Here is a 26,323-nt window from a genome sequence, read left to right as displayed (position 1 = left end):
TATTTTTAGGTCTCTCCAGAGATGTTGGATTAGGTTCAACTTTAAGCTCTGGCTGGGCCACTTCTGAACATTCCCAGAGTTGTCCCTCAGCCACTCCTCCCTGTATTTCTTCCTCTTTGTCATTCCTGCAGTCCGTATCCCACACTTGGCGCTTATCAGTTTAGCCCCAGTAGGTACATGCGGACCTCCGGTCTCATGTATTTCTCTGTGTTTGTCGTCCTTGCAGTCTGTATCCCACACTTGACTCTCAGAAGATGGTGCTGCTTTTTTTTCTTTCTTTTTCTTCCTCTTGTGGTGTTCCTCGTCATGTCATCAGCCTCTGCGATTTGCTTGTGGTGGGAGTGGTGGCTTTGAGGCTAATGATCTGCTCCAACAATCGGAAGGATGCCTGGTTCGAATCCTGTAAATGCTAGAAGTGATTCCACTCTGTTGGACCCTTGAGCAAGGCCCTTAACCTGCAGTTGCTCCGTGCTGGGTATGACGTTAATCTGCTTCCAGTCCTACAAGCAGGTCCTACAACTTGCAGGGAACACCTGGGGGTTGGTGGCAGGATTGGCACTCCAGCCACAGTAAAAAAACATCACACTGTTCCAGTGTGGTGCTGAGGTGTCACCTGTTGTACGGCTGCACTCGGATCTCAATTTCGGGTGCTTTGCCATGTGGTGGGTGCGACAACACGCTGTAATCAGTGCATCCCAACCTCCTCTTCAGCAGATGTCTTCTTTTTCTTTCTGCCATTTCACTTTGGTCTGCCTGTTATTGTGATGGGTGTAGCTCTGTTTGTCGTGGGTTTCCAAATAGTTCAAATGCAGCTACCAGACATGCATTTCAGCACTAATATGACTCACCATGCAAAAAAACACCACAGTCTAATTGTTTTCTTTTTAAAGGTTTTAGTGAAATTCAAAGCAAACGTGTTCCCACAAAAAAATAAGATTAAAAAGCTAATGATACATGCAAAAAATCGAAAAAGTGAAATTTATGGTATTCTGCTTGAGGATTAAACATCTAGATTACAATAAACCGTTAATTTAAATATATCCATTATAAGGCACTAGGGGTCACTGTTGCCCCTTTAACCCCAACAAACAGACGCTCAGGACACAAAGTAAAAGCAATAAGAAGCATTTTTAATCTTCTTTCGTCTCTAAATAGTACCCAAAGCACCACAGCCGCAATATCACAGGCAAGTAAATCACCAAGCACAATAATAAACACAGTTCTCTCTTTCTGCCTATATATCTTCTCCTCCACACCTCCCAACAAGCTTTTTGCACCACCACCCGACTTTGGCTCACTTGCTGGGTCTTCAGCCGTCTTTTAAATAGTGTCTGACCCCGAAGTGCTTCTGTTCTTCCTCCCACGTGACTTGCCAGATGGAGAACTCAAGTTCTTTAATCAGCCTGGAAATACATTCGGGGCTCCCGTCCGCGTGATTCATTAGTACTTCCGGGCTATAAGGAAAGTATGACTCCCCAGGTCCTTCGACAGCCTCCCACTGGTGTCACCCACGGCACCCAACAGGACTGAGAAACCAAACTCCAAGTTGCAGGATGCCCTGCGGGAATGTGGGGCACCGCTACATTCCAGGGAATCTGCCATCTAGTGTTTTAGGGGAGGCAGTGTCGACAAGTAGCTGCCTTCCCCCATCCTTCCATTTTAGGGGCATCCTGGTGGCCTTCTCTCACAATATCTGTTAGTTTTCAACCTGAAGAACCAGGCAGGAGGAAGCTTGTCCATTATGTGTTTTATTTCTCAGAGCCTGTGATGGAATGGACACAAAGTAAAGACAGAGCAATATTAATAGATAACTGAATTTACATAACAGTGCTGAATTAACGCTTACCCTCCTTGGTTCAGTAGCTCGCATTCACCCTGCTTGGCTAAAAGACATGAGGTGTTTTAACCGAGGGCATCCACCAGCCTACATATCCCAAAATAAAAGTCTCATTTCTACTACATTCTTAGCCCTTATAATACTATTTCAGTTCTTCTCGAGTTCCTGTATGTGTGACATCGGTCAAATCTTACTGGGTACATGATAGTCAGCCAACCTCTTGAACCATCACCCAGGATCTTCTTGTTCCTTGTTGTTCTCTTGTCCTTTATCTGGTTTTCCTGATGCGTTTAAACACATTTCTGACATTTATTACTCCTTTATTCCACCTCTAAGGTAGATGTTATAATATTTTTAATATGAAAAGCATACCAAATCACTTCATGTACAATATTACCCCTAAATGACGATGTGACCCCCTTATTTTTCTTCCACACATTTCTTAAGGTTTCTGCATATAATTTAATTCACCACAAAATGTACATACCGTATATACTCGAATATAAGCCGAGTTTTTCAGCACCCAAAATGTGCTGAAAAACGTCACCCTTGGCTTATATTCGAGTCAGGTCCCGCTGCCCCCTGGTATACGAACAAGCCAGTTTCCCTTTCGGTTTGTGCACGCCGATGATTTCCGCACGTGTTCAGTCTCTCCCTGTACATTCCGTGTGCAGTGAGCGAGTGAGAGAGAGAGCGCGAGATAGAGACACACGCACCCATGCGCTAGAGAGAGACACACACACACACACACACACACACACGAGCGAGATACCATATTGTTTTTGCTGACCCTCTTCTCCACTTACAGAGATAGTTTACTGTTTTTCTTTGAAATAAATACTCAAAAACATTTAACCTACTGATGCCTCAGTTAATGTACGGTAATTTTATTGGTATTTATTTTGATTATTGAAACTTACCAGCAGCTGCTGCATTTCCCACCCTAGGCTTATACTCAAGTCAATAAGTTTTTCCAGTTTTTGTAGGTAAAATTAGGTACCTCAGCTTATATTCGGGATGGCTTATACTCGAGTATATACGGTAGATACGTCGGTCAGAAGACTGTATGCCCTTAATGCCTATCTGTCAAACAGTTCATGTGTCTTTCTAGCTGTCCAACTTCAATCTCAGGGCTATTCTGCTGTCACACAAAGTTAAGATTGTGAACATTCCATAACTTATAGGGGGTTAAACTGAATCTTCCATTATCGTTGTTAAGCTACATTATATTCAAGTATAAAAACTAAGCAAACTAAAGTAAATTTACCATTAACATTACCTTCAGAGATATTGGCTCTTACGGTGGGTGTTCTTTATTAATTTTTTTAGGATTTTCGGAGACTTTTTAGTGACTATTCTGGGGTTTCCGAGGTCGAGGAATTTGAATTAAACATAATTTTTTTCATCCACTCTTGGTTCCCAGCATCTTATCACGGCACCATTCTGAATATTGACAGGTGATGCCATTTTCTGACTGTCACACACGTGCACATGGGAGGCAGCTAAAGGGCTTGAAGGAAGGTAATTCCACGTTAGACCAAGGGGTGGCGAGGTGCACTGATCCTTTCTCTTTTTCTGCTGTAGACCCGTTACGGGAAATTCCACCTGGTCCCCTTGACGTCACTTCTGGTCATGAGCCTGATGATGTCACTTCTGGTCCACAAGACGCCCCTTCCAGTCATGAGCCCGATGACGTCACTTCTGGTTCCGGGCATAACTACCTCACTTCCTCTGTCGCACTTTAAAAACCCACCATCTCAACCTTACCAGCCAGTTCTATTTTGGATTCAAACCAGTACACATCTGTACTAAAAAATTGTTCATTTTGCGAGGAAAAATTATACGGGTGGCTGCCCCAAATTTTTTAAGGCTCATGTCTCATTTTTGACATGACCTATGTGTTGGCCAGGAGTCCCGGAGAACGTGCTCATTGGCGTGACCCTTTCAGAAGGTCATTTATGTGTTGTTTGGGTACCTGTGTTTAGAATAAAACTAAAAGACTTCATGGGCTCTTAGTATTTTTATTCTTTCTTACTTTCCAGTTTATGATTCTGGTTCTGATTCTTGTCTCACATTTCTGGGTTCGTTTTGTCGTCTCTTTGGTTTTGATCCCAGCACGTTCTCCGTTTTGTTCTCATTTCCTGTTCTGATCCCGAAATAAAAATCATTCAGCTTCGGCAGAACACATCACTTTGCCGTAAGAATCCCTCGAATGCAGGTCAGTTTGCTGAGGTTGCGATTACCTCAAATTGTTTGAATTAGCAGAACATATCCAGTCATAAGCTTTCAATCAAGACCAAGATGAAGCTTCTAGCCGTAGTAGTTTGTTAGTAATGGCGTGACAGACGGACAGACCTTAGCATTTTGTATGTCCAGATTAATGAGTGAGGTGAAAGGTCAACTTTACGTCACATCTTGGCCAGACTCTGTGGAGTTTACTGTACATGCTCTCCTTATGTCTGTGTGGTTTTCTAAAGTGTTACTGAGATTAATAGGAGACTTTGTGGCTTTGTGTAAATGAGCGGCCGTGTAAGTGTGCAACCCTCGAGTCGAATTACGTCATTTAGAACTGGTGTGGAATATAAACCGAGCACAGACATGCACAGTGACACAAGTCCCAAAAGCACACGCTTTTATTTTTCTTCTGCTGCGCTTTACACAACACACAGCACACAATTCTTCCCAATACGACAGGTTCCCTTCTTCTTCTTTCTCTCTGTTTCTCTGCTTTTCCTTTCTTCTGCCGTCTCCACTCCTCTCCTTGCAAGCTTTGTCCTCCTCCTCCCGACTCAGGCTCCTCTTCAATAGCACACCTGGAAGTATCCCGGGTGCACTCTGATCTCCATCCAGCATCACTCCTAAGTGTGGCGGAAGTGCTCCCTGGTGCACCTGGATCCTTTTCTGGCAGCACTTTCAGGTGTGGCGGAAGTGCTGCTGTCCAGGGCTCCGGAACTGTCCAGGCACCCCCTAGTGGTGACCATGGGCCCCAGTAGGGTTCCATTGCAATCCAGGGGGGTTGCCCTCTCATATTCTGGGGGGGGGAGGTATTGATGTGAAGATGTGTTCCATACGCAGGGCATCCTGACCGGGCAAGGGCCCCAGCCATCCGTCACACTGGATCGACAGATAAATTGAAAGATTTGTAAAGTCAGTCAGTCATTTTCTAACCCTGAACAGGATATTTTATAATATTACTTGCGATTTATAAAATCCTTACTGAATGCTTTGCATAGAGCTTCATAGAAATGGTGATGTATAAAATAAAGGCCAAGTCTGTGAACCCAGACGTTCTTTTGTAGCTTCGAAATCCTCATTCACTCGGCTCTTTATTCTTACGTTGTAACATATCTGCTTTTTCCCTTGCAGTTTGAAGGAAAGACTTCATTTGGCATGTCTATCTTTAACCTGAGCAATGCCATCATGGGCAGTGGAATACTGGGATTAGCGTACGCCATGGCCAATACTGGCGTCATCCTCTTTCTGTAAGTGTCATTTTATGCTTTTAATTTCTCATTTATACGCCTGCAGCCATTTTGTTGTTTAGGTCGTATCAAGAAGGGGCTTTTGAAAGTTGACTGGTGAGTTTCCAGAGATGATAAGTCGGTCAAGTGTGGCATTTTAAGGTTTACTTTTTTGTTTGGTTGGTCATGGGCTTTTGGTGATTTGGTGGTTTTTACCTTTTTTACTTGCCAGCCTTGGCACCTTGTCCCGTGAGGCGGGTTTTGCCATTCTCTGTGCAGATTGTTGACCTACACTAGAACTCAAGTACCATGCACACTTCTGAATTTTCATTTAAGAGTGCAGACATTTGCCTGTGTTGTCTCCTTTTGTCCATAAAGCCCCTGAAAATGGAGACTTTAAAAAATGCTCTCCAGAGCCACGTACTTCTGAAAATGCCAGCTCAGCATCATAATGTGAACGAGTGAAAAAGTAGACGTTTAAAAACACAGACTCTAATCGCAATCTGATTAGTTTATACCTATTACAAGCAGGTTGTATATACTTATACAAGTGGCCCTACTATACTAAAATAATTCTATCTATCTATCTATCTATCTATCTATCTATCTATCTATCTATCTATCTATCTATCTATCTATCTATCTATCTATCTATCTATCTATCTATCTATCTATCTATCTATCTAATCCTGCCTACTATACAATACTATCTATCTATCTATCTATCTATCTATCTATCTATCTATCTATCTATCTATCTATCTATCTATCTATCTATCTATCTATCTATCTATCTATCTATCTATCTATCTATCTATCTATCTATCTAATCCTGCCTACTATACTAAAAGCTATCTGCCTATGTGGCTGTTCTGTACTTCACCCCACGCTTTGGCCATCACCCATGCACTACTGCCCTACTTAATGTGGTTTTTTTAAACTCTTAAGGTCAGCTACTTAAGTTATGACACTTCGTACCCCATATGTTCTGGGATGGCCGGGTGCCTCCAATAAAACACGCCATTGTTTCATTAAGACCTGCTGAGCTACACCAGCTGTTTTCTGTGCCAAGCTGTGCTGTGATTTATAGCACAAATGGAAGCAAATAATCCCCTTTGAAGCATTTTTGAAGGTCAGTTGGTCACTCTAACGCCCGTTCCCATGCCCTGAGCCCATTCTCCTGTTGCGGACAGTGTGTGGGGTGAGGCTGGAGGTGGGGGTGGGCTCCTGGTTCTATTGCATTTCTCTAGTTCGGCATTTTGCTGTCTACCATACTAGTTGCTCTCATGGAAATATTTGGAAATCTGGCACAACCGTGTTTTTCACACTCCCAAGTTTTTTCTTTAAAAGCCGCTGGATGAATGAAGCAATCATTTTGCTGACTGAAAGTAATGGATAGATGAACAAAAAAAGGCATTTGTCAAAAATCATAAGACACATCACAGTTACAAATGGAATTTAGCAGCGTTTGCAAGATGTGTTGTTCTCATAGTGCAGGCTGGAGAGATTGAGCATCGGCACATACAAAAACTCTGAAACCTTCAAATGAAATGTTTCCAAACAGAAAGAAGTGCCATTTGCAGAGAAATTAAACGTGCAATGTGAACTCAGGACGTATGCAGACCCCTTTGCTTATTTCACATTTTGTGGTTAACTCATCAAGCAGCACTCAACATTCCAGAATGACCAAGCAGACAACAAGATTTTAGGAACTTTTGCAAATTTACACCATTAAAACTAGCCAGGAACAAATGTAAAAATATTTGATATCTCTTGCCCTACGTGTACCTTCAGTGCCCATCATCTGTATTTGTGTGTGTCTGAACCTTTCTGGACTGGCACTCCCTTTCCATAAAGCCTACTTCTCAGACTCTGTCATTTCAAGGGGTCTCGATCTCCTCCTGTCCGCTCTGATACTCCTCATCGTTGAAGGTGACTCTCATTGTGCCTCCTACGCTGTTACCCGTCCTCGCGTGTCTAACACTCGCACTTCCTTATTCAATCACATCACTAAGACCAACCTGACCAATCACACCAAAGTCAAACTGACCAATCAGATTTCTGACATGAACTGATTTCTGACACACATACACACACAGTCCTTAGCATTTTATTACTTAGTAAATAAAAAACTGAATTGTCACCTCAACAAAAGTAATTAGACCCTTTTCGATGACAACTGAAATTTGGCTCAGGAGCCTCCCATTCTATTGATCATCACTGAGATCTTTCTGCACCTTGTTTGGAGCCCAGCAGTGCTCTACTCAATTGATAGGTGTATGGCTTTCCCAGTCATGTCCAATCTATAGAAGCTCCCATAGCTGCACAAAAACCCAACCACGAGGTGAAAGGAATTGAGAACACAGCTTAGAGACAGGATTGTGTCAAGGATCAGATCAGGGGAAGGACACAAAAAAATCCTGCAGCATTGAAGGGTCCCAAGAGCACAGTGACCACCATAACTCTTACATGAAAAAGATATGGATTAACCACAACTCTTCCTGGAGCTGGCTACCAAGACAAACTGAGCCATCATGGGAAAAGGGAGACAGTAAGAAAGGTGACCAAGAACCCAATGGCTAAGCTCCAGAGTACCCATGTGGAGATGGGAAAGAACTTCCAGAAGGACAACCACCACTGCAACACTAGCGTAGTAGGCAGGATTAGATAGATAGATAGATAGATAGATAGATAGATAGATAGATAGATAGATAGATATTGTAGTATAGTAGGCAGGATTAGATAGATAGATTTTTTTTTATTTTTAGTATAAACTTTATTTTGCACAATAACAGAAGACATGAACACATCGATACAAATAACAATTTCTCAATACAAATAACAATGACAAAAAATACATTATTCCCATATAACTACATTTTAATATATATATACAGATATATATTGTGATGGATGACCGGCTACAGACTCCGGTCGCCACCCCCAGGCCGCTAGGAGGAGCCCTCCGGACAGCATGATGGTGCCCCGAGTTCCAGCAGGGCCTCATGGACTTTGTAGTTTATACACACAGCCCTGCTGGATACCTTGGGGGCCACCGGGAGTCGCTGTAGGGGGGCTAGTGGGCTCTTGTGTGCCCTATAACCCGGGAGTGCGTCATCATCACGTGACCGGAAGGAACGACGTGCTCCTGGAGTGAAGAAAAGGACTGTTTACCCTGACCCGGAAGGAAATGGACTTGTGGGTTTGGCCAGGAACCACTTCCGGGTCAGGGGATATAAAAGGACTATGGGAAAGCCCAGACACTGAGCTGAGCTGGGAGGTAGGAGGGCGAAGTGTCTGGGCGAGGAGGAGTGATTTATTGTTGGAGAATTATTGGTTTAGGAATAGTGTGGTGTGGAGAGTGCTTTGTGCACCGTTTAATAATAAAATAAACAATATTTATACGTTCACCTGGTCATCAGAGTGGTACCTGAGGGTTCAAGAGGTGGACAAAGCCTCTATCTGTTACAATATATATATATATATATTTTACCAAACTTAGTTTTCTAATTTCTATATTGTGCCCAAAAGACAGAACTTGGGAAATAACACATCACTTAATTAGCCCTGGAGTCCAATTATATACAGAATCTGGTTGGAACAAAAACCTACAGCCACAGTGTGCCCCCAGGACTGAGGTTGGGAAACACTGAGATAGATAGATAGATAGATATTTTAGCATAGTTGGCAGGATTACATAGGTAGATAGATAGATATTTTAGTGTAGTTGGCAGGATTAGATAAATAGATAGATAGATAAATAGATAGATAGATAGATAGATAGATAGATAGATAGATAGAGACTCGTAGTATAGTAGGCAGGATTAGATGTAGAAAGCTGGTGGAGGACTCCAATGGTGGTGGTTCAATGGTTCACTTTTGCCCCCTTTACAGTAAGGACTGGACGATTTTTAATCCTTTACAGATGGTAAGCCAAATACCCCAGCCTTGCAATCCAATTTGAGTCTTCAAAAGGATTACAGGTGTTTTTGCTAAACACTCTTAAAATGAATTTCTTATTAAATAACTGATATTCAATAAACACAACATAAATAAGTACATTTTAGACCACAACTAGTGCTCTAGGCCACATGTAACAGAATGCCTTATAATGTTGATTGCTGTGTAAAATGAATGCTCAATGAACGTTAAGTACTGTATAACCGCTAATTATATCAACATACTGGCTAGAATAGCAAATGTCACTCTGCATCACACGGCAGCACTCCGGCGCTTTCCAAGGCGGCTGGTGTCAAGTAACAAGAATTTAAGAATGCTAGCTGATATAGCAGACATCCCATTTTAGTGAAAAAGAAGCAGCATGGGGAGTCAAAAGTGACAATCAGCTGATTGCCTTTCTTAGCTTGAAGCCCCAGAATAAACTCATTATAAGGGATGTGACGGGTGACACTGCCATGTGCCAGAAACAGAGAAACAAGAGTGTTGCGCTCTGTTATTAGGAAGATTTAAAAGCACAGAGGCATAAATCGAAACCATACAAGTCAGATTTTGGCCTCCAGAGCACAACACACTCTATTCCAGACTCATAACCACAGTCAGGCTGAAAGCCAATTTATAATCAAAAGGAATGTTTTGAAAGAATTAGGATTCACGGCTCTCTATTTGTGCAGGACACGTCACACAGAGAACAAGTGGCCTTATCATGCGTTTACGTCATGAGAAACGCCATCAGTTACTAATAATAAATGCAGCCCACCGCTGATGTTCCAGTCTCATGTTCTCCACCTTATCAGCAATGACGTACCCCAGTTGACAGCACTTACTTCGGGGAATGGAGAAAAGAGACAAGCTGCCCATCACCTGAAAGTCAGACTTGGTGTGCTGAGACAGATTAACACTCTGTTGGCTCCGGCCTTGCGCCATTAGCTGTCAAGGCAGAAATGGAATCCCCACTACCCAGAAACACATTAGCAGGATACAAAGGATGAATAACTCTTGCGGTAAATGACAAATGAAAACAAACTGCCATAATCATAAATTAATATTAATTATACAGGGGATCCAGAAAATATTCAGACCCCTTCACTTTCTGCACACTGTTGTTGTACATTTCACTTTAAATGGATAGATCTGCCGTTTTTGCCCATCGATTTACCCTCAATATCCCATAATGACATGTTTTAAGAAAGTTTCGCAAATTTATTACAAATTAAAAATTGATTTCTCGCATTCAGACCCTTAATTCAGTACATTTCAGATGCCCCTTTGGCAGCAATTCCAGCTGGAAGTCTTCTTAGGTAAGTCTCTACGAGCTTTGTATACTTATTATTATCCCATTATTTGTGGCAGATCCTCACAAGCTCCCTTAGATTGGATGGGAAGCATCTCTAAACTGGTGTCTTCAGGGGTCTACTCACATGTTCTACGGGGGGTTTATGTCTGAGCTTTGGCTGAGCCACTCAAGGACAGTCAGGAACTTGGGGCTGTCTTAGCTGTATGCTTCAGGTCATTGACATGCTGAAAGTTGAACCGTCACTCCAGTCTGAGAAAGCGTGTACTCCGGAGAAGGACCTCTCTGCATTTGGTCGCATTCACCCTTCCCTCCACTCTGACCAACCTCCCTGTCCCTGCCACTTAGAAACACCCCCAGAGCATGATGCTGCCATCACCGTGCTTCGCCCTAGGGATTGTATCAGGCAGGTGATGAGCGGTGCCTGGCCTTCCTTCATCAGACATAGTGCTTGGAGTTCTGCTCAATTTTTGACTCGTCAGAGCAGAGAATCTTTTTCTTTATACTGTCAGAGATCCTTTAAATGTGTTTTTTTAAACTCCAAGCAAGAGTTAGTAACACTACCGTCAACACCTGATTCAAAGAATGCTGCTGGTCATGGCTGGCCTTTGGACAAATTCTCCCATCTCATCAGAGGACTTCTAAAACTCTGTTAGAGTGTCCATTGGATTCTTTGGGACCTCCCTGAACAAGGCTCTTCTTGCTCAGTAACTCAATCTGGCTGGATGACCAATTCTCAGAAGAGCCCTGGTGGTTCCAAACTTCTTCCATTTCACAAATATTGACACCACTGCACTCCTGGGAGCAGTCAAAGCTTTAAAAATGGCTTTATCCCATTGCCCTGGTCTGTGCTTCACCACAATTTGATCAAGGACGTCTACAGGGAGTGAGATCTTTGAACTTCATGGTTTGGTTTTTGTCCTGATATGCATTGTGGGACCTTCTTTACACAAATGTGTTATCTTTCTAGACAATTCAGTTTATGAAAGGTGGACTCCAGTCAAGTTCTAGAAACATCTCAAGGAGAATTAAAGCAATACGGGATGCACCTGACTACAGTGTGGGGTGCCACAGTACGGGGTCGGAAAGCATCTAGGATTGAGAGATTTCAGTTGTTGATTTTTAATAAATCTGCAGACCTTTCTGAAAACACGCTGTCACTTTGTCATTATGGGTTATGGAGTGTAGATTGATGGGCAAAAATGTCAAATGTATGCTAAATCTACAAGAGAATAAGGTGTGCAGAAGGGGCACTTTGTCTTCCCATTCAAGCATCGGGTCTTGACAGCCTGAATTTCTCAGAGTCTCGCTGCACTTCCTGAGAGCGGCTGTAACTTCTGGGATTAACTTTATGTATTCTGGGATGAAGTCATCTGTGATGCTGACACTTCATCAGGCAGCCCATCTGTTTAGATGAGGAGATTTGCAATTCACAAGTCATACTAATGTTCTCACTCCTGATGCTCCAGCAAACCTCTGAGTCAGAAACTTCATATTTCAAACTACAATTCAGAAAAACAAAAGTACAATCTCTAGTTGTGATCACCATCACTTGTAAACTGGATGAAAATATTCAGTTGTATGAGAAAGTAAAGTAGTCATATGCGGCTAAGGGATCCCACTCCATTGGGCCCTTGAGCGAGACCCTCAACCTGAAAATTGCTCCAAGGGTGCTGTACAAAGGCTGACACCATGCACTCTGATTCCCAAATGTCATTTGAAAAGACAAATTTCCCTCAGGGATTATTATAGTGTACCAAATACCAAAAATTTGAATAATTTAGATCTCACCTGTGGTGAGGGTTAACATAAAAAAGTGTTCTACACGGTATGATTAGTGATGGCACTGAAGTGGGTCTCAGGCCATTTGCTACATTATAACTGGTCTGTTTAAAGGGGTAACAACTTGCCTTTACCTTATAGTGGACTATCAGAGGGTAGCCAAGAGAGTTCTGGAGCAGGAGATCAAACTCAGGCACTGGTGGGCCACAGCTTCACAGCTCAGATAGATAGATAGATAGATAGATATTAATTTGTAGTATAGTAGGCAGGATCAGGCAGATAGATAGATAGATAGATAGATAGATAGATAGATAGATAGATAGATAGATAGATAGATAGATAGATAGATAGATAGATAGATAGATAGATAGATATTAATTTGTATAGTAGGCAGGATCAGATAGATAGATAGATTTTAGTATAATAGGCAGGATAAGAGATAGATAGATAGAAATTTGTAGTGTAGTAGGTAGGATTAGATAGATATTAATTTGTAGTATAGTTGGCAGGATCAGATAGATAGATAGATAGATATTAATTTGTAGTATAGTAGGCAGGATCAGATAGATAGATAGATTTTAGTATAATAGGCAGGATAAGAGATAGATAGATAGAAATTTGTAGTGTAGTAGGTAGGATTAGATAGATAGATATTAATTTGTAGTATAGTAGGCAGGATCAGATTGATAGATTAATAGATAGATTGATAGATATTAATTTGTAGTATAGTAGACAGGATCAGATAGATTTTAGTATAGTAGACAGGATAAGAGATAGATAGATAGATACAGTGCATCCAGAAAGTATTCACAGCGCATCACTTTTTCCACATTTTGTTATGTTACAGCCTTATTCCAAAATGGATTAAATTCATTTTTTTCCTCAGAATTCTACACACAACACCCCATAATGACAACGTGAAAAAAGTTTACTTGAGGTTTGTGCAAATTTATTAAAAAATAAAAAAACTGAGAAATCCCATGTCCATAAGTATTCACAGCCTTTGCTCAATACTTTGTCGATGCACCTTTGGCAGCAATTACAGCCTCAAGTCTTTTTGAATATGATGCCACAAGCTTGGCACACCTATCCTTGGCCAGTTTCGCCCATTCCTCTTTGCAGCTGCTGCTCAGAGTCACACAGTCTGCCAGATCTGAGAGGTGAACTGAGAGCCTTGTGGTTTACAATTTGTCATCATTTAAGAAATGGTTTAATGTCAAGAGATGAGCAACAGCAGCGTCGTTCCTTCCCAATGGTGCTACTCACATGCTGACATTTGAATGCACAGAAGCACAGAACAAGCATCTTTGGTACGGTATATTGGTGGTCTTTGTGGCTGCATGTCAATGAACAGTAAGCACAGGAGGAAACCCATCATCCATCCATTATCCAACCTACTATATCCTAACTACAGGGTCATGGGGGCCTACTGGAGCCAATCCCAGCCAACGCAGGGCGCAATGCAGGAAACAAATCCTGGGCAGGGTGCCAGCCCACCGCAGGGTGCCCACACACACACACATACACCAAGCACACACTAGGGACAATTTAGAATCGCCAATGTACCTAACCTGCATGTCTTTGGACTGTGGGAGGAAACCCACGCAGACACGGGGAGAACATGCAAACTCCATGCAGGGAGGACACAGGAAGCGAACCCGGGTCTCCTAACTGCGGGGCAGGAACCGCATCATGCCAATTAATAATAAACATCTATCTATCCACCCTTCTGTCCATCAATCAAGCTTCCAAGCCCACTTTCTCCATTGTAAAGAAGTGGGAAGACCCATCCCCATAGGGAAAATTTGACCTTTGATGGCTCATGGGACTTCACAAAGATTCTCATTTATTCTTCATCTAAGAATCAACGTTGTCACAGACGTTTCTCCTAACATTCCTTAGGTGGACCAGCTTTAGACACAAAAGAGACAACTGAGGTGAACTGAATACCTTATGGTGTACAGTTTGTTACCTCAGTGGCTAGGATTAGGGGGGCGCTTACTGCTGGCCTATGAGCCGTTGTTAAGCAAGGCCGTACATTTATAGGCGGGTGCTGATTGTGCCTCCTGTGCCGGTGTGTTTGCTGCCTTCAGTTTTTATGCTCAAGTTGTGCTGCCATTTGGTGCTGTAATATGATGCGAATGTCAGGAATAGTGGACATTGCGGTCAGGCCATTGAGGAGCTAAGTATGAAAACCGAATGTTCCAGGATGACATATTGCCAACCTTCCAGTGAAGTCACACCACAGAACATAAGGCTTTTCACAGGGGAATATAATGGAGTAGTGGGATGAAATTTAAGAAATGGTTTAATGTCATTAGAGGTTAGTAAGGAAAATGAATCAATGAAACGGTGCAGAAAAAAGGAGTTTTCCCCAAACAGTTGAAAGCACTCCAGCACCTTATGGTTAGAAATCACTGAGTGTACACGCACCATAATGGAGTCGTCTTCTTGTGTTAATGTTCTAGCCAGAGTGTGCTGAAGAAAGTGCTAACGTTTTGATTCATTTTAATTCTTTGATTTAGCAAAGTTAAAATGTTTATTTATTTCTTTTCTATTTATCTTTTAAATATGTATGTTTAGGACTTATTTTAGCACTTCCTCATAACTTAGTTTTGAATGTGTTTTTCTGGTACAGTAACAGAAGACTTAAGTAATATTCACCCACGTAAGAGTACAGTCCTCGAAAAGTAGACCTTAAAATCCAAATAAGCCTCACTGTAGCGTTGCACTGGATCGTTAAGAAAATTTCGACTTTGGTATCGATAGCAGCTTTCAAACCTCTAATGTTCCGAAGCAAATAACGGGTGACTTCAAAACCCCTCCATCTTACTCCAGCTTCCCTGGTGCAACGTGCCATTGCACTGCACTACGCACCACTTCCCTCTTTGAAGTCTCAGTCGCATTGAAGAAGGGGGGGGGGTCCCCCATGAAGCTTCAATCACGTTAAAGCATGTGGGTTTCATTTCGTGAATTTTTTTCTTAACATCTACAGTCGACTTTGGTGGGGGGGAGGATTTTGAGAGGAAATCTGATGTTGACTTCCTGTTCCAAAAATCCCGTAATGCTGATACTATACCATTTTAAACTTTTTTTGAAAATTTTCCAGTACCAGTATACCATGCAACCCTGCTGTAAAGAGATTGGTGTATTTTTCCATTCCCACTGTATAAAATCTACTCAATATGGCAGGCCAGTGTGGCGTAGTGGCTAAGGCTGGAGTTATACTTCACGCGACGTGACGCTCCTGCTACGCAAGCGTTGAAGTGTTTATACTTGTGCACGTACTTTACATAAATCTGGAGGAATCTGCCAGGTGGCAGTACGAGATATTATCACGGTGAGAACATGTTTGGCTTCTCTGTGTTGTGAATTGCCTAGAACACCCATTAAATTCTGATGACACCTTACCGCAATATCTCTGAAAAGGATGTTTATTGATTAAATCCAGGGATGTGTCCATTACAGCAAGCATTGGGCACGAGTGAGAAACAATCCCTGGATGATGCCTCGGCTCGTCACAAGGTGAATACAAGCACACTCATACACTGGCGTCATTTTAGAGGCACCAAATCCCAAATCTGCATATCTTTGGAAGGAAACTGGAGCACACTGAGGAAACCCAGCAGGAAAACATGTAAACTCCAGGCAGGGAATATCAGCGACGTGACTCCCTGCAAGACAGCAGCGCTAACGCTCCGCCACTGTGTCACCCCATGTGTGTAATTATTAACAGTATTCATTATTTAAACAAAATTACCGATTTATCTGTAAAATGTAACATACATACTTTAATGCTTTTCATCATGAAAGTGATATCAAGTATAAATCTAAGGATTCTAAATGTGCAGAGAGTTGGAATATCATACATTTAATGTGCTCAGTGTGGAGATCTATTGCTGGCGATTCGCTGCTGTCAGGAGCAGAGAAAGCCCTAGAAAAAAAAAAGTGCACAGAAGACGGTATGTGAGAATTTTAAAACGTATCGTGTCATTACGATTGGGAATATGCGACGCTTGAATATAAAAGCACCATGAATACATCTGTATGTCGGCATTTTGCTTCACCACATCGAACCATTTATCAAATATCGAAGCGCGCACACCGATCTCGTAGGATCCACAAAGCGGCTTTCTGTCACATGTAGATAGTAAACAGAGACTCTTGACGTCACATTCCAACTTATAGCACACTGCGCCCCCCTGACTTTTTACCGGTACTGCAACTCGCGCACGGGTTGCGTTAATTTCTGAGGACCTGCTCAGAGGACGCATCAAATGAATGCTCAGAACGCGTGGCGGCCATGATGCGGGCGTGTACACGCTCTGAGCGTGAAGTATAAATGAGCCCTTAGGCTTTGGGCGATGAACTTCAAAGCCTGTGGTTGTGGGTTCAGATCCCACTATTGACACTCTGTGACCGTGAGCAGGACACTTCACCTGCTTGTCCTCGAATTGGAAAGCAAAACAAATGTTGTTAGTCACCCTGTATAAGGGCATCAGCCAAATAAAAATACTGTATATATATATAAACTGCTCAAAAAAAATTAAAGGAACACTTTGAAAACACATCAGATCTCAATGGGAAAAAAATCCTGCTGCCTATCTCTGCTGATATGGACCAGTAATGTGTTAGGAACGAAAGGATGCCCCATCATTTGATGGAAATGAAAATTATCCACCGAAAGAGGGCTGAATTCAAGGACTCCCCGAAAATCAAAGTGAAAAAATGATGCGACAGGCAGGCAGGCAGGTTAGTTCATTTTGCTGAAATTTCATTGCAGCAGCTCCAAATTGTACTCAGTAGTTTATATGGCCCTCATTTGCTTGTATGCATGGCTGACAATGTCCTAATGAGACAACGAATGGTGTCCTCCCAGATCTGGACCAGGGCATCACTGAGCTCCTGGACAGTCTGAGGTGCAACCTGGTGGTATCGGATAGACCAAAACATAATGTCACATAATGTCACACCCAGAGGTCTTCTATTGGATTGAGGTCAGGCGAGTGTGGGGGCCAGTCAATGGTATCAATTCCTTCATCCTCCAGGAACTGCCTGCATACTCTTGCCACATGAGGCTGAGCATTGTTGTGCACCAGGAGGAACCAGCATAGGGTCTGACAATGGGTCCAAGGATACCTAATGGCAGTCAAGGTGCCGTTGTCTAGCCTGTAGAGGTCTGTGTGTCCCTCCATGGATATGCCTCACCAGTGCTTGCTTTCTTTCTCAGGATGTACCAAACTGTAGATTTTGCCACTCGTAATATTGTAGCAATTTCTCAGATGGGTTTTTTCTGTTTTCGCAGCTTAAGGAAGGCTTCTTTCACCTGCATGGAGAGCTCCTTTGACCGCATGTTGTCTGTTCACAGCAAAATCTTCCACATGCAAGCGCCACACCTCAAATCAACTCCAGGCCTTTTATCTGCTTAATTGATAATGACATAACGACGGACTTGCCCACACCTGCCCATGAAATAGCCTTTGAGTCAATTGTCCAATTACTTTTGAGCCCCAATTGTGTTCAAAAAATGCTTTAGTTGCCTCACATTTTTATGCAATCGTTTTGTTCACCCCACTGAATTAAAGCTGAAAGTCTGCACTTCAACTGCATCGGAGTTGTTTCATTTAAAATTCATTGTGGTAATGTACAGAACCAAAATGAGAAAAAAGTTGTCTCTGTCCAAATATTTATGGACCTAACTGTATGAATGTATATATATATATATATATAGTTAGTGAACACGTGTTTGCTAAAATACGACACACATGAGTCAGCAAAGGCCTCGGTCCATCAATGTTTAAAATTGGTTTAGCGTATTTTGCAATGCAGAAGCGAGCTGGAGGACATTTCCTATGTGATATCATTGATGTATTTGATTTGTTCTCTCATTCACCAGGCTGTTAAATCCTCATTTATTTTGTTTTTGTCTATTTTATGAACGCCAGACTTAACAGATGATAATGTTTTGGTTTGGTTAATTCCAGTTCTTGCAAGATAAATGGTAGCACCTGGCATGTCTACTTTGTCAATGTGACCACATGGCCATTTGTCAGAAGTAATGAGAAGATGACACTTTAATCCGGGGTGATGATTCTCCATATTGCGGCCTAGACGTATCTCTTTGTCTGCTTCGAGCAGATGAATTATGGTATGTCAGAGGACAGGCTCATCTTCATTTTTTTCCTTTTACAGTTTCCTGCTAACAGCAGTGGCCACCTTGTCAAGCTACTCAATCCACCTGCTGCTGAAGTCCTCTGGGGTTGTAGGTAAGTGAGCTTTGATGAGGTTTGAACATTTCATAGGCTCCTTCCAGCTTTAGCCTAACATTATGGAGATTCCAAAAGCCACTTTGTCCTTGTTGTGTTGGACCACAATAAACAGACAGCATTGTCTTTAGCCTCTTAAAGAAAAACTATAAACTTGTTTGAAACACGTCATCCTGGCACTTTTTGCCAGGCAGTTAGTATTTATAGTAACGTGGTAGCTTTATGCTCCTGGGGGCATGCATGGGCCCAGTAGTCAGCATTATGGTGTGGGGTGATATTGGGTTTCACTCCCATTCCTGCCTCATACACATTGCTGGTACCTTGACAAGCCAGCGATAAATCACAGAGGTGCTGGAGGCTGAGGTGTTGTCCTATCAGCAGAGGTACCCAGGTGCCATATTGTCCAATGGGGTGATGCTCGAGCATATGTGTCATGGAAAACCATCATGTGCCACTTTTTCCCTGGACTTCCTGCCCATTCATTGGATTTGTCCCTCAAATGGTCAGATGATGACGGGTGTACAAGAGACCACCAGCGGTTCCCTCAGATGAACTTTGGTCACATAGGAAGGCTGCCTCTTCCTGTCCATGCCAGACCGTATACAAGCGCTGATTTCCGTCCATGGTGGATACACCAAGTACTGAACACTGTGCCTTCAGCATGCGTGACTGAGCTGTACTTCTAATCAAGTATGCAGTGTATCGTAAGTAATCTGCCATATAAATATCCCTTCGATTTCCTGTGTATCTCCTGCTCTTGTAATTGTAATGGCTGGCAGTGCATTAGTTAATATGCTTTGAAGAGCCTAACCATGCACACCACGTTTTGCTCCAAAATATTGAAGGAGACAACTTTTTAGGAAGAGCTGATGTCTGATGATTTCCTCACCGTGGACGACATTGATTCATTTTACCTAAACTAGCACTGAACTTGTCCGTGGCCTATGCTGACTTACCAGAGCAGGGCTTCACTTTACATGGCTGCTCGCTGTCAGATCAGGTGTAGACAGTCGTAGCCCTCTGGTGCTCTCGTGTTTACAGGTTTTTCATTGCACCCCACCCCCCCCCCCACCCTCTCCAAGTCCTTTGACCACACATGGTCTCCACTTTCGTACTCACAGTATGGAGGTCCTTTCCAGTAATTGCTCTTGACCTCTTGACATCTGAGGCAGGCTTTGCATTCACATTCCATTGAAAAAAAGCAACATAAGCGCTGGTGACGCATTTGACCTTTTCCTGGAGTCAGAGAAGTAAATAAAAATCAATCAAAATGTTAACGTTTCCAAAAGTAAACTATGCCAAGTCATAAATCATAAACGGTAGGGACGCGTCATGCCTTGGGGTGCTCACAGTACTGCATGGAGCTCGATGAGCAACGGTGGCCTCATTCCTTCTCAGTGGTGCTACTCACATGCCGACATCCAAATGCACCTTTTAGGACTTTATGAAGAGCTTCACAGAAGACAGTATATTGGTGGTCTTTGTGGCTGCATGTCATGAACAATCAGCACAGGAGGAACCCCATTATGCCAATTAACAGTAAAATCCATCTGTCCACCAGTCAAGTTTCCGAGCCTACTTTCCCCATTCTACAGACATGTGACCCATCCACACAGGAAAATTTTGACCTTTGGTGGCTCATGGGACTTTGTAGAGATTCTCATTTATGCTTCATCTAACAATCGACATTGTTACAGATGTTCCTCCTAACATTCCCTAGGAGAACCAGCTTTAGAGTTAATAGGAGCCCAAATTGACAATGTGGTTTGAAAAGCATGTTATATTTTGTGAAATCTCTTTCTAGTCTTGTTTTAATCTCTTTCAGGACTTCATATTTTTTTTATTACTGGACTGATACCTTCATCTGGGTGACTTACAACGTCTGAGACATGATTGGTTACATGTCTTTGGTTTTGCTCATTGGAGCATAGGCTGGTGAAATGGTGTCAGTAGTGGGATTTAAACCTACAACCTCATGGTTTGAAATACAAAGCCTTAACCACCATGCCACACTGCCTACCTTTCTTACTTTCTTGTATGTGAAGTATAGAGAAAGTAAAGTAATCAAAAAAATGAAAAAATTGGACCTTGAGATTTTGATGAATCTTGACATTTTAGGCCTCCCTGAGTCCGACTTACCTTTTCATAGGGAAAACATTGTAATCGTCCAAAATTTTGATTTCAAGATTTTAATGAATCTTGACGTTTTAGACCTTCCTGAGTCCGATTTACCTTCTCGTAGGGAAAGCATTGTAATTGTCCAAAAATTTGATTTCAAGATTTTGATGAATCTCAACATTTTAGACATCCCTGAGTTCGAGTTATGTTCTTGTAGGGAAAGTATTGTAATCGTCCAAAAATTCGATGTTGAGATTTTGATGAATCTCGACATTTTAGACGTTCCTGAGTCATATTTACCTTCTCATAGGGAAAGTATTGTAATCGTCCAAAAATTCGATTTTGAGATTTTGATGAATCTCAACGTTTTAGACCTTCCTGAGTCCGATTTACCTTCTTGTAGGGAAAGCATTGTAATCATCCAAAAATTTGATTTCTAGATTTTGATGAATCTAAACGTTTTAGACCTCCCTGAGTCCGATTTTCCTTCTCGTAGGGAAAGCATTGTAATTGTCCAAAAATTTGATTTCAAGATTTTGATGAATCTCAACGTTTTAGACCTCCCTCAGTTCGATTCACTTTCTTGTAGGGAAAGTATTGTAATCGTCCAAAAATTCGATCTTGAGATTTTGATGAATCTCGACATTTTAGACCTTCCTGAGTCCGATTTACCTTCTTGTAGGGAAAGCATTGTAATCGTCCAAAAATTCGATTTCGAGATTTTGATGAATCTCAACGTTTTAGACCTCTCTGAGTCCAATTTTCCTTCTCATAGGGAAAGTATTGTAATCATCCAAAAATCTGATTTCAAGATTTTGATGAATCTCGACATTTTAGACCTTCCTGAGTCCGATTTACCTTCTTGTAGGGAAAGCATTGTAATCGTCCAAAAATTCGATTTCGAGATTTTGATGAATCTCAACGTTTTAGACCTCTCTGAGTCCAATTTTCCTTCTCATAGGGAAAGTATTGTAATCATCCAAAAATCTGATTTCAAGATTTTGATGAATCTCGACGTTTTAGACCTTCCTGAGTCCAATTTACCTTCTTGTAGGGAAAGCATTGTAATCGTCCAAAAATTCGATTTCGTGATTTTGATGAATCTCAACGTTTTAGACCTCTTTGAGTCCAATTTTCCTTCTCGTAAAGAAAGTATTGTAATCGTCCAAACATTTGATTTCAAGATTTTGATGAATCTCATCATTTTAGACCTCCCTAAGTCTGATTTACCTTCTTGTAGGGAAAGCATTGTAATCGTCCAAAAATTTGATTTCAAGATTTTGATGAATCTCGACATTTTAGACCTCCCTGAGTCTGAAAACACAGTTTTTTGGAATTATGTCTGTGTGTGTGTGTGTGTGTGTGTGTGTGTGTGTGTGTGTTAACACGATAATTCAAAAATGCAATGAGACAGATGGATGAAATTTGGCATGTGGTTATTACACCAACATTGTTTATCTATATTAACGTTTGGGCAAAATCCATAATATAAACATATAATCATTGTCTTGCGGTTTACTCCACAAATATCCATCCCCATATCTGAGTATACGAGAAAGTCTAAGGGGAGATCACTCCTGATTGTTTTTTTCTAGAATGAGTTTGACCAAATCGGTGAACAGCAATATAAATTAGTGCAACTAATAGTATCATTCAGAAGCAAGGACTACAGCTTTGTAATCATAGTAAAGTGTTTTATTATGACCATCCATACGTTTTACAATATACTACTGAGCATGCAGTGCAAATACTTTCAAGTTGGAAAAAAAAAATGTCAAGACACTACTTGGAAGATCTGAGCTCATCGTGTGACTTTGCTGAGATCTCCGCTGAATTTCACGACGAGACCCTTGTGAGAATTTTGGGGTATTTTTACTTCAGGGGGAAAATCCGAGGGCTGTGAAGAGACAAAAGACAATGTCTCCATGTTATCTCTTTGTCGAGGAGAAACCAAAATAATATTTAAGGAGATCTCTTTTTTTTTGATTTTTCATTCCTATGGGTCTCTCCACCCATCAATTGTTCGAACCTACTTTCTAAATTCTGGGTGCAGAGCAGGATCTAACCTGGAACACCACACCGGTCCAGCACATGCCATGCACTCTGACCATAACCCTCCATCTCAGGTTTTGCACATCTTTGATAGATGAGAAGAAACAAAAAGTTTCTAAAAAAAATGTTTATACACATTAGGAGGATGTGCAGACCCCAAATAGATAATAACTACACAACATTTGTGTCATGTGTAGTGTCGGCACACTCAAATTGCACAAATTTCTAAAATTCAGCTCACTTTTTGTCATTCTGGGATGTTGACTGTCATTGGACGAGGGAAACAATTAATTTAAATGATTTTAGCACAGAATGTGAAAAAGGTGAAGGGGTCCAAATACTTTCTGAAGGCGGTGTATAGCTATGGCACCACTTGACGTCATAATGTTATTAGTGATGCCTTAGTTTAGTATAATTATGGTATTAATTCGGCCTGATTGTTTCATGGCATCATGCTGAGCTTGTGTGGACTCTATGGAGAACACAGCCTTTGTGCCGTAGTTGGCACCAGGGACCCTAATGCTTATTGGGTTTTCTACATTTCTGGTAGGTAAATGGCTGTCACTTACACAGACTGGCATGCACCTTTGCCTTCAGGTCAGGTGAGGTTGGGGAGCATGCAATGGAATAGCGCGTTGCCGCACCCACCACACAAAGAAATAGCTCGGGATCCTGGTTGGCAACTCCCCAGGCAGACGCTCGGTCCAGTCCCACCCATCTATCTGCCACAGCCAGGTGTTACGTGGGCATCCCTTTGGCCTGGTCCAGCCACTGAGGTCCTCAACAATGATGGTCCTGCGAGCCAGATCACCCACAGGGAATCGTGCCACATTGACAATTGACGGTCCCTCACAATGCAGGTCATGTGCCTCATTCAGGACTCAATGAGCAACACAAAGTCAAACCAGTGGTACCCAAGGATTCTCCGAAGAGACACAGTACTGAAGGAGTCCAGTCTTCATCTCAGGTCACTGGATAGCATCCATGTCTCGCAACCATATAGCAAGACAGGGAGCACCAGGACTCTAAAGACTTGGACCTTTGTCCTTTTACAGAGTTATCAGGAGCGCCAAACACCCCTTTTCAGCGACCTCATGACTCCCCATGCTCTCCCAGTCCGTCTACTGACTTCATAAGAAGAGTCACCAGAGACATGTGTGTCACTGCCGATGTAAGTAAACGTATTGACGAGGTCGACACTCTCTCTGCAAACCTTTGCCTTCACAGTCTGGAATCTTCACACACAAAGCTACACATCCCTGAGTAAAACCAAAACTTCTAACGCCCACCTTCCCTCGTTAGACCTGATTAGGTAACATCTGGCCACACATCCTGAGTCAGCTGCCATCAGCAGAAAGGAGGACACGTTAGGCAGTTCTTGTTCTAATTGTATTTTTTTTTCTCATTTTACTCACAGGGATCCGAGCTTACGAACAACTTGGCTTCAGAGCATTTGGCACCGCAGGAAAACTGGCTGCTGCCATTGCCATTACCTTACAGAACATTGGTGGTAAGTGACACCTACTTTGACGGACCTTGAGGTGCTTGCCGTTCGTTTTTCTCTGGTCCAGCACAGTGCAGCTTCAGTGAATGTCATTTTTGAAAAGGTTGTTGTGACCAGTAGGTGGCACTCTTCTGCTTTCCCTGAAGTGAGAAATGATCAAGGAGACCACAAATATCAAATCAAGGAGAAGTTTGATTACATGGGAGAGGCTGTGCAAGAACAATAAAGATGTGATTTATTAGTGGCTAACATCCAGCAAGTTCTTCTTCCAGTATGGATTTTGAGAAAGCTGTTTTACAGTTTGTTCTATCTCAGCCCAGGTTCCTCCCCTAGCTAGGGTTTAAAGTCTTGTTTGATGTCTGTTTTGTTCAGTTTTCAGTCGTTGAGGTATTTTAGTGTCACCGTCTGCATTGTTTTCTATGCCTGTGCTATGTTCCATGTGTTTTGTAGGTGGTCCCCTAAGAGGTGGGGCTACCTGCCAATCACCGATGGGGACTGCCCTCCTCCTTATGAATCTGGAGGGTCTTCCACCATTCCTGGTGGTTCATTTTCAGTAGTGTTGGGTGAGTTAAGATAATGCTTTGCCTTGGACTCTCTGATGGGACTTTGTTTGCTTGGATTGACTTCTGTTTGTAGCAGCTCCTTTATGCCTTTTGTGCTCTTTGGAGCTTCACAATGTAGCAGAACATTTTATGAGAATTAACTTTTTATTTTATAAAGTTCTGTTTTTGCCCTTGTATCTAGCCAGGGTTTGACAGGAAATCCCCCTAACCAACCAAGTGTTTTTAAGGCTTTAGTGCTTTGGGACTCTACGTCCATAACATTGGTATGGTAAAAATTAGTGAAGATTTGCAAATCCAGGGAGATTCAACTCGAAAGAGGCCCGAATATTCTGTAATAACTCTCGCAAACGGAATCTGAACGAAATAACGTGCAATGTGCTCCTCAGTATATGGAGCTTCGAACAAGCCGGTATGCCCCTGCGTCGGAGCGATGGGGTTGGTGCTGGATGGCCGCCGCGACGTTTAACCTCCATTTGCAACTTCTGAGTGCATACCGCCCGTACCCCTTCACTCGGTCACTTGACCTCTCATGAGAATGGTGGTGTACAGTATTGAGCAGTGCATCTTCATGGTGCAAACCTATTGGGTCACCAATTCGTTTAAGCAATGTCAGAATAACGTAACATAAGGTGACTTCCAGCAAGATGGAGCAATGTGTCATACTTCAGCAAGGAACAAGGCAGAAACTGAGTTCTTCATCGGGAATAGGAGCTTTGGCCATCATGGTCGCCGGATCTGACACCACCAGTCTTCTTCCTTTAGGGTATGCGCAAAGGAAAAGTCTATCGGAATAAGCCTCGCACTATGGAAGATGTGAAGGAAAACATCCAATGTGAAATTGCTGCTATTCGCCCCCGAGATGCTTGACAATACTCTCTGGAACATAGAGTGTCGGCTCGAAATGTGTTTGGCAGAAAACGTAAACCACTTCCAGCATCGCATGTAATGCAATCGATTACACATACCTCAAGGTGTAGAGCGTATTTTTTTTGGTTCAGATTGCTTCATCCTAACGGGAATTACAACAGAATATCCGGAGCCTCTTTCGAGTGAATCTCCCTGTAGATCATAAAACACAAAACGTGAATGCGAGAGGAAACGGGAAATGTGATTTTTACGTTGGCGTATTAATGCCTTAAAGGTAATGTCATTGTTTATGTGAACTGTGTTTAATTGGAGAGCCTACACCTTTAAAGAGGATTACCCAGAGTGCTATGCAGTTCACCTTGATCGATGAGTTGATGCTAACAGGAAGGCAGAACAGGACGGAGCCGTGTCTCGTGCTGTGTTTTCTTGGTAGCGGCGGCGTAAGCAAGTGAGCCATCAAGCAAGCGATCGAGTGAGTGAGAGTTTGAACAAAGTTGTGCTGTTACCGGTTCAAGTGAGATGAACGGCTGCAGTCGAATTTATTTGAGGAGCAGAGCATTAAGAAGCATTTTGTGGATAAGAGAGATACATCTGTTACCATTTTGCATACATTCATGTCTGT

General features: G+C 42.3%; 1 protein-coding gene across 3 annotated transcripts in view; it reads left to right on the top strand.

Annotated features, from left to right (window-relative positions):
• The window catches only part of slc38a3a (solute carrier family 38 member 3a), a 121,982-nt gene that overhangs the window by 53,521 nt on the left and 42,138 nt on the right, over positions 1 to 26,323 (top strand). For all 3 annotated transcript variants that reach the window (XM_028824104.2, XM_028824105.2, XM_051921485.1), the window contains 3 exons: positions 5,204 to 5,319; positions 18,524 to 18,597; positions 24,185 to 24,277. In XM_028824104.2, the coding sequence (XP_028679937.1) occupies positions 5,204 to 5,319; positions 18,524 to 18,597; positions 24,185 to 24,277 (283 nt within the window). The remainder of the gene's footprint in view (positions 1 to 5,203; positions 5,320 to 18,523; positions 18,598 to 24,184; positions 24,278 to 26,323) is intronic.

The sequence above is a fragment of the Erpetoichthys calabaricus genome, chromosome 18 (genome assembly GCF_900747795.2).
Source record: "Erpetoichthys calabaricus chromosome 18, fErpCal1.3, whole genome shotgun sequence".
NCBI lineage: Eukaryota > Metazoa > Chordata > Cladistia > Polypteriformes > Polypteridae > Erpetoichthys > Erpetoichthys calabaricus.
This window is presented reverse-complemented; position numbering and strand designations above follow the sequence as displayed.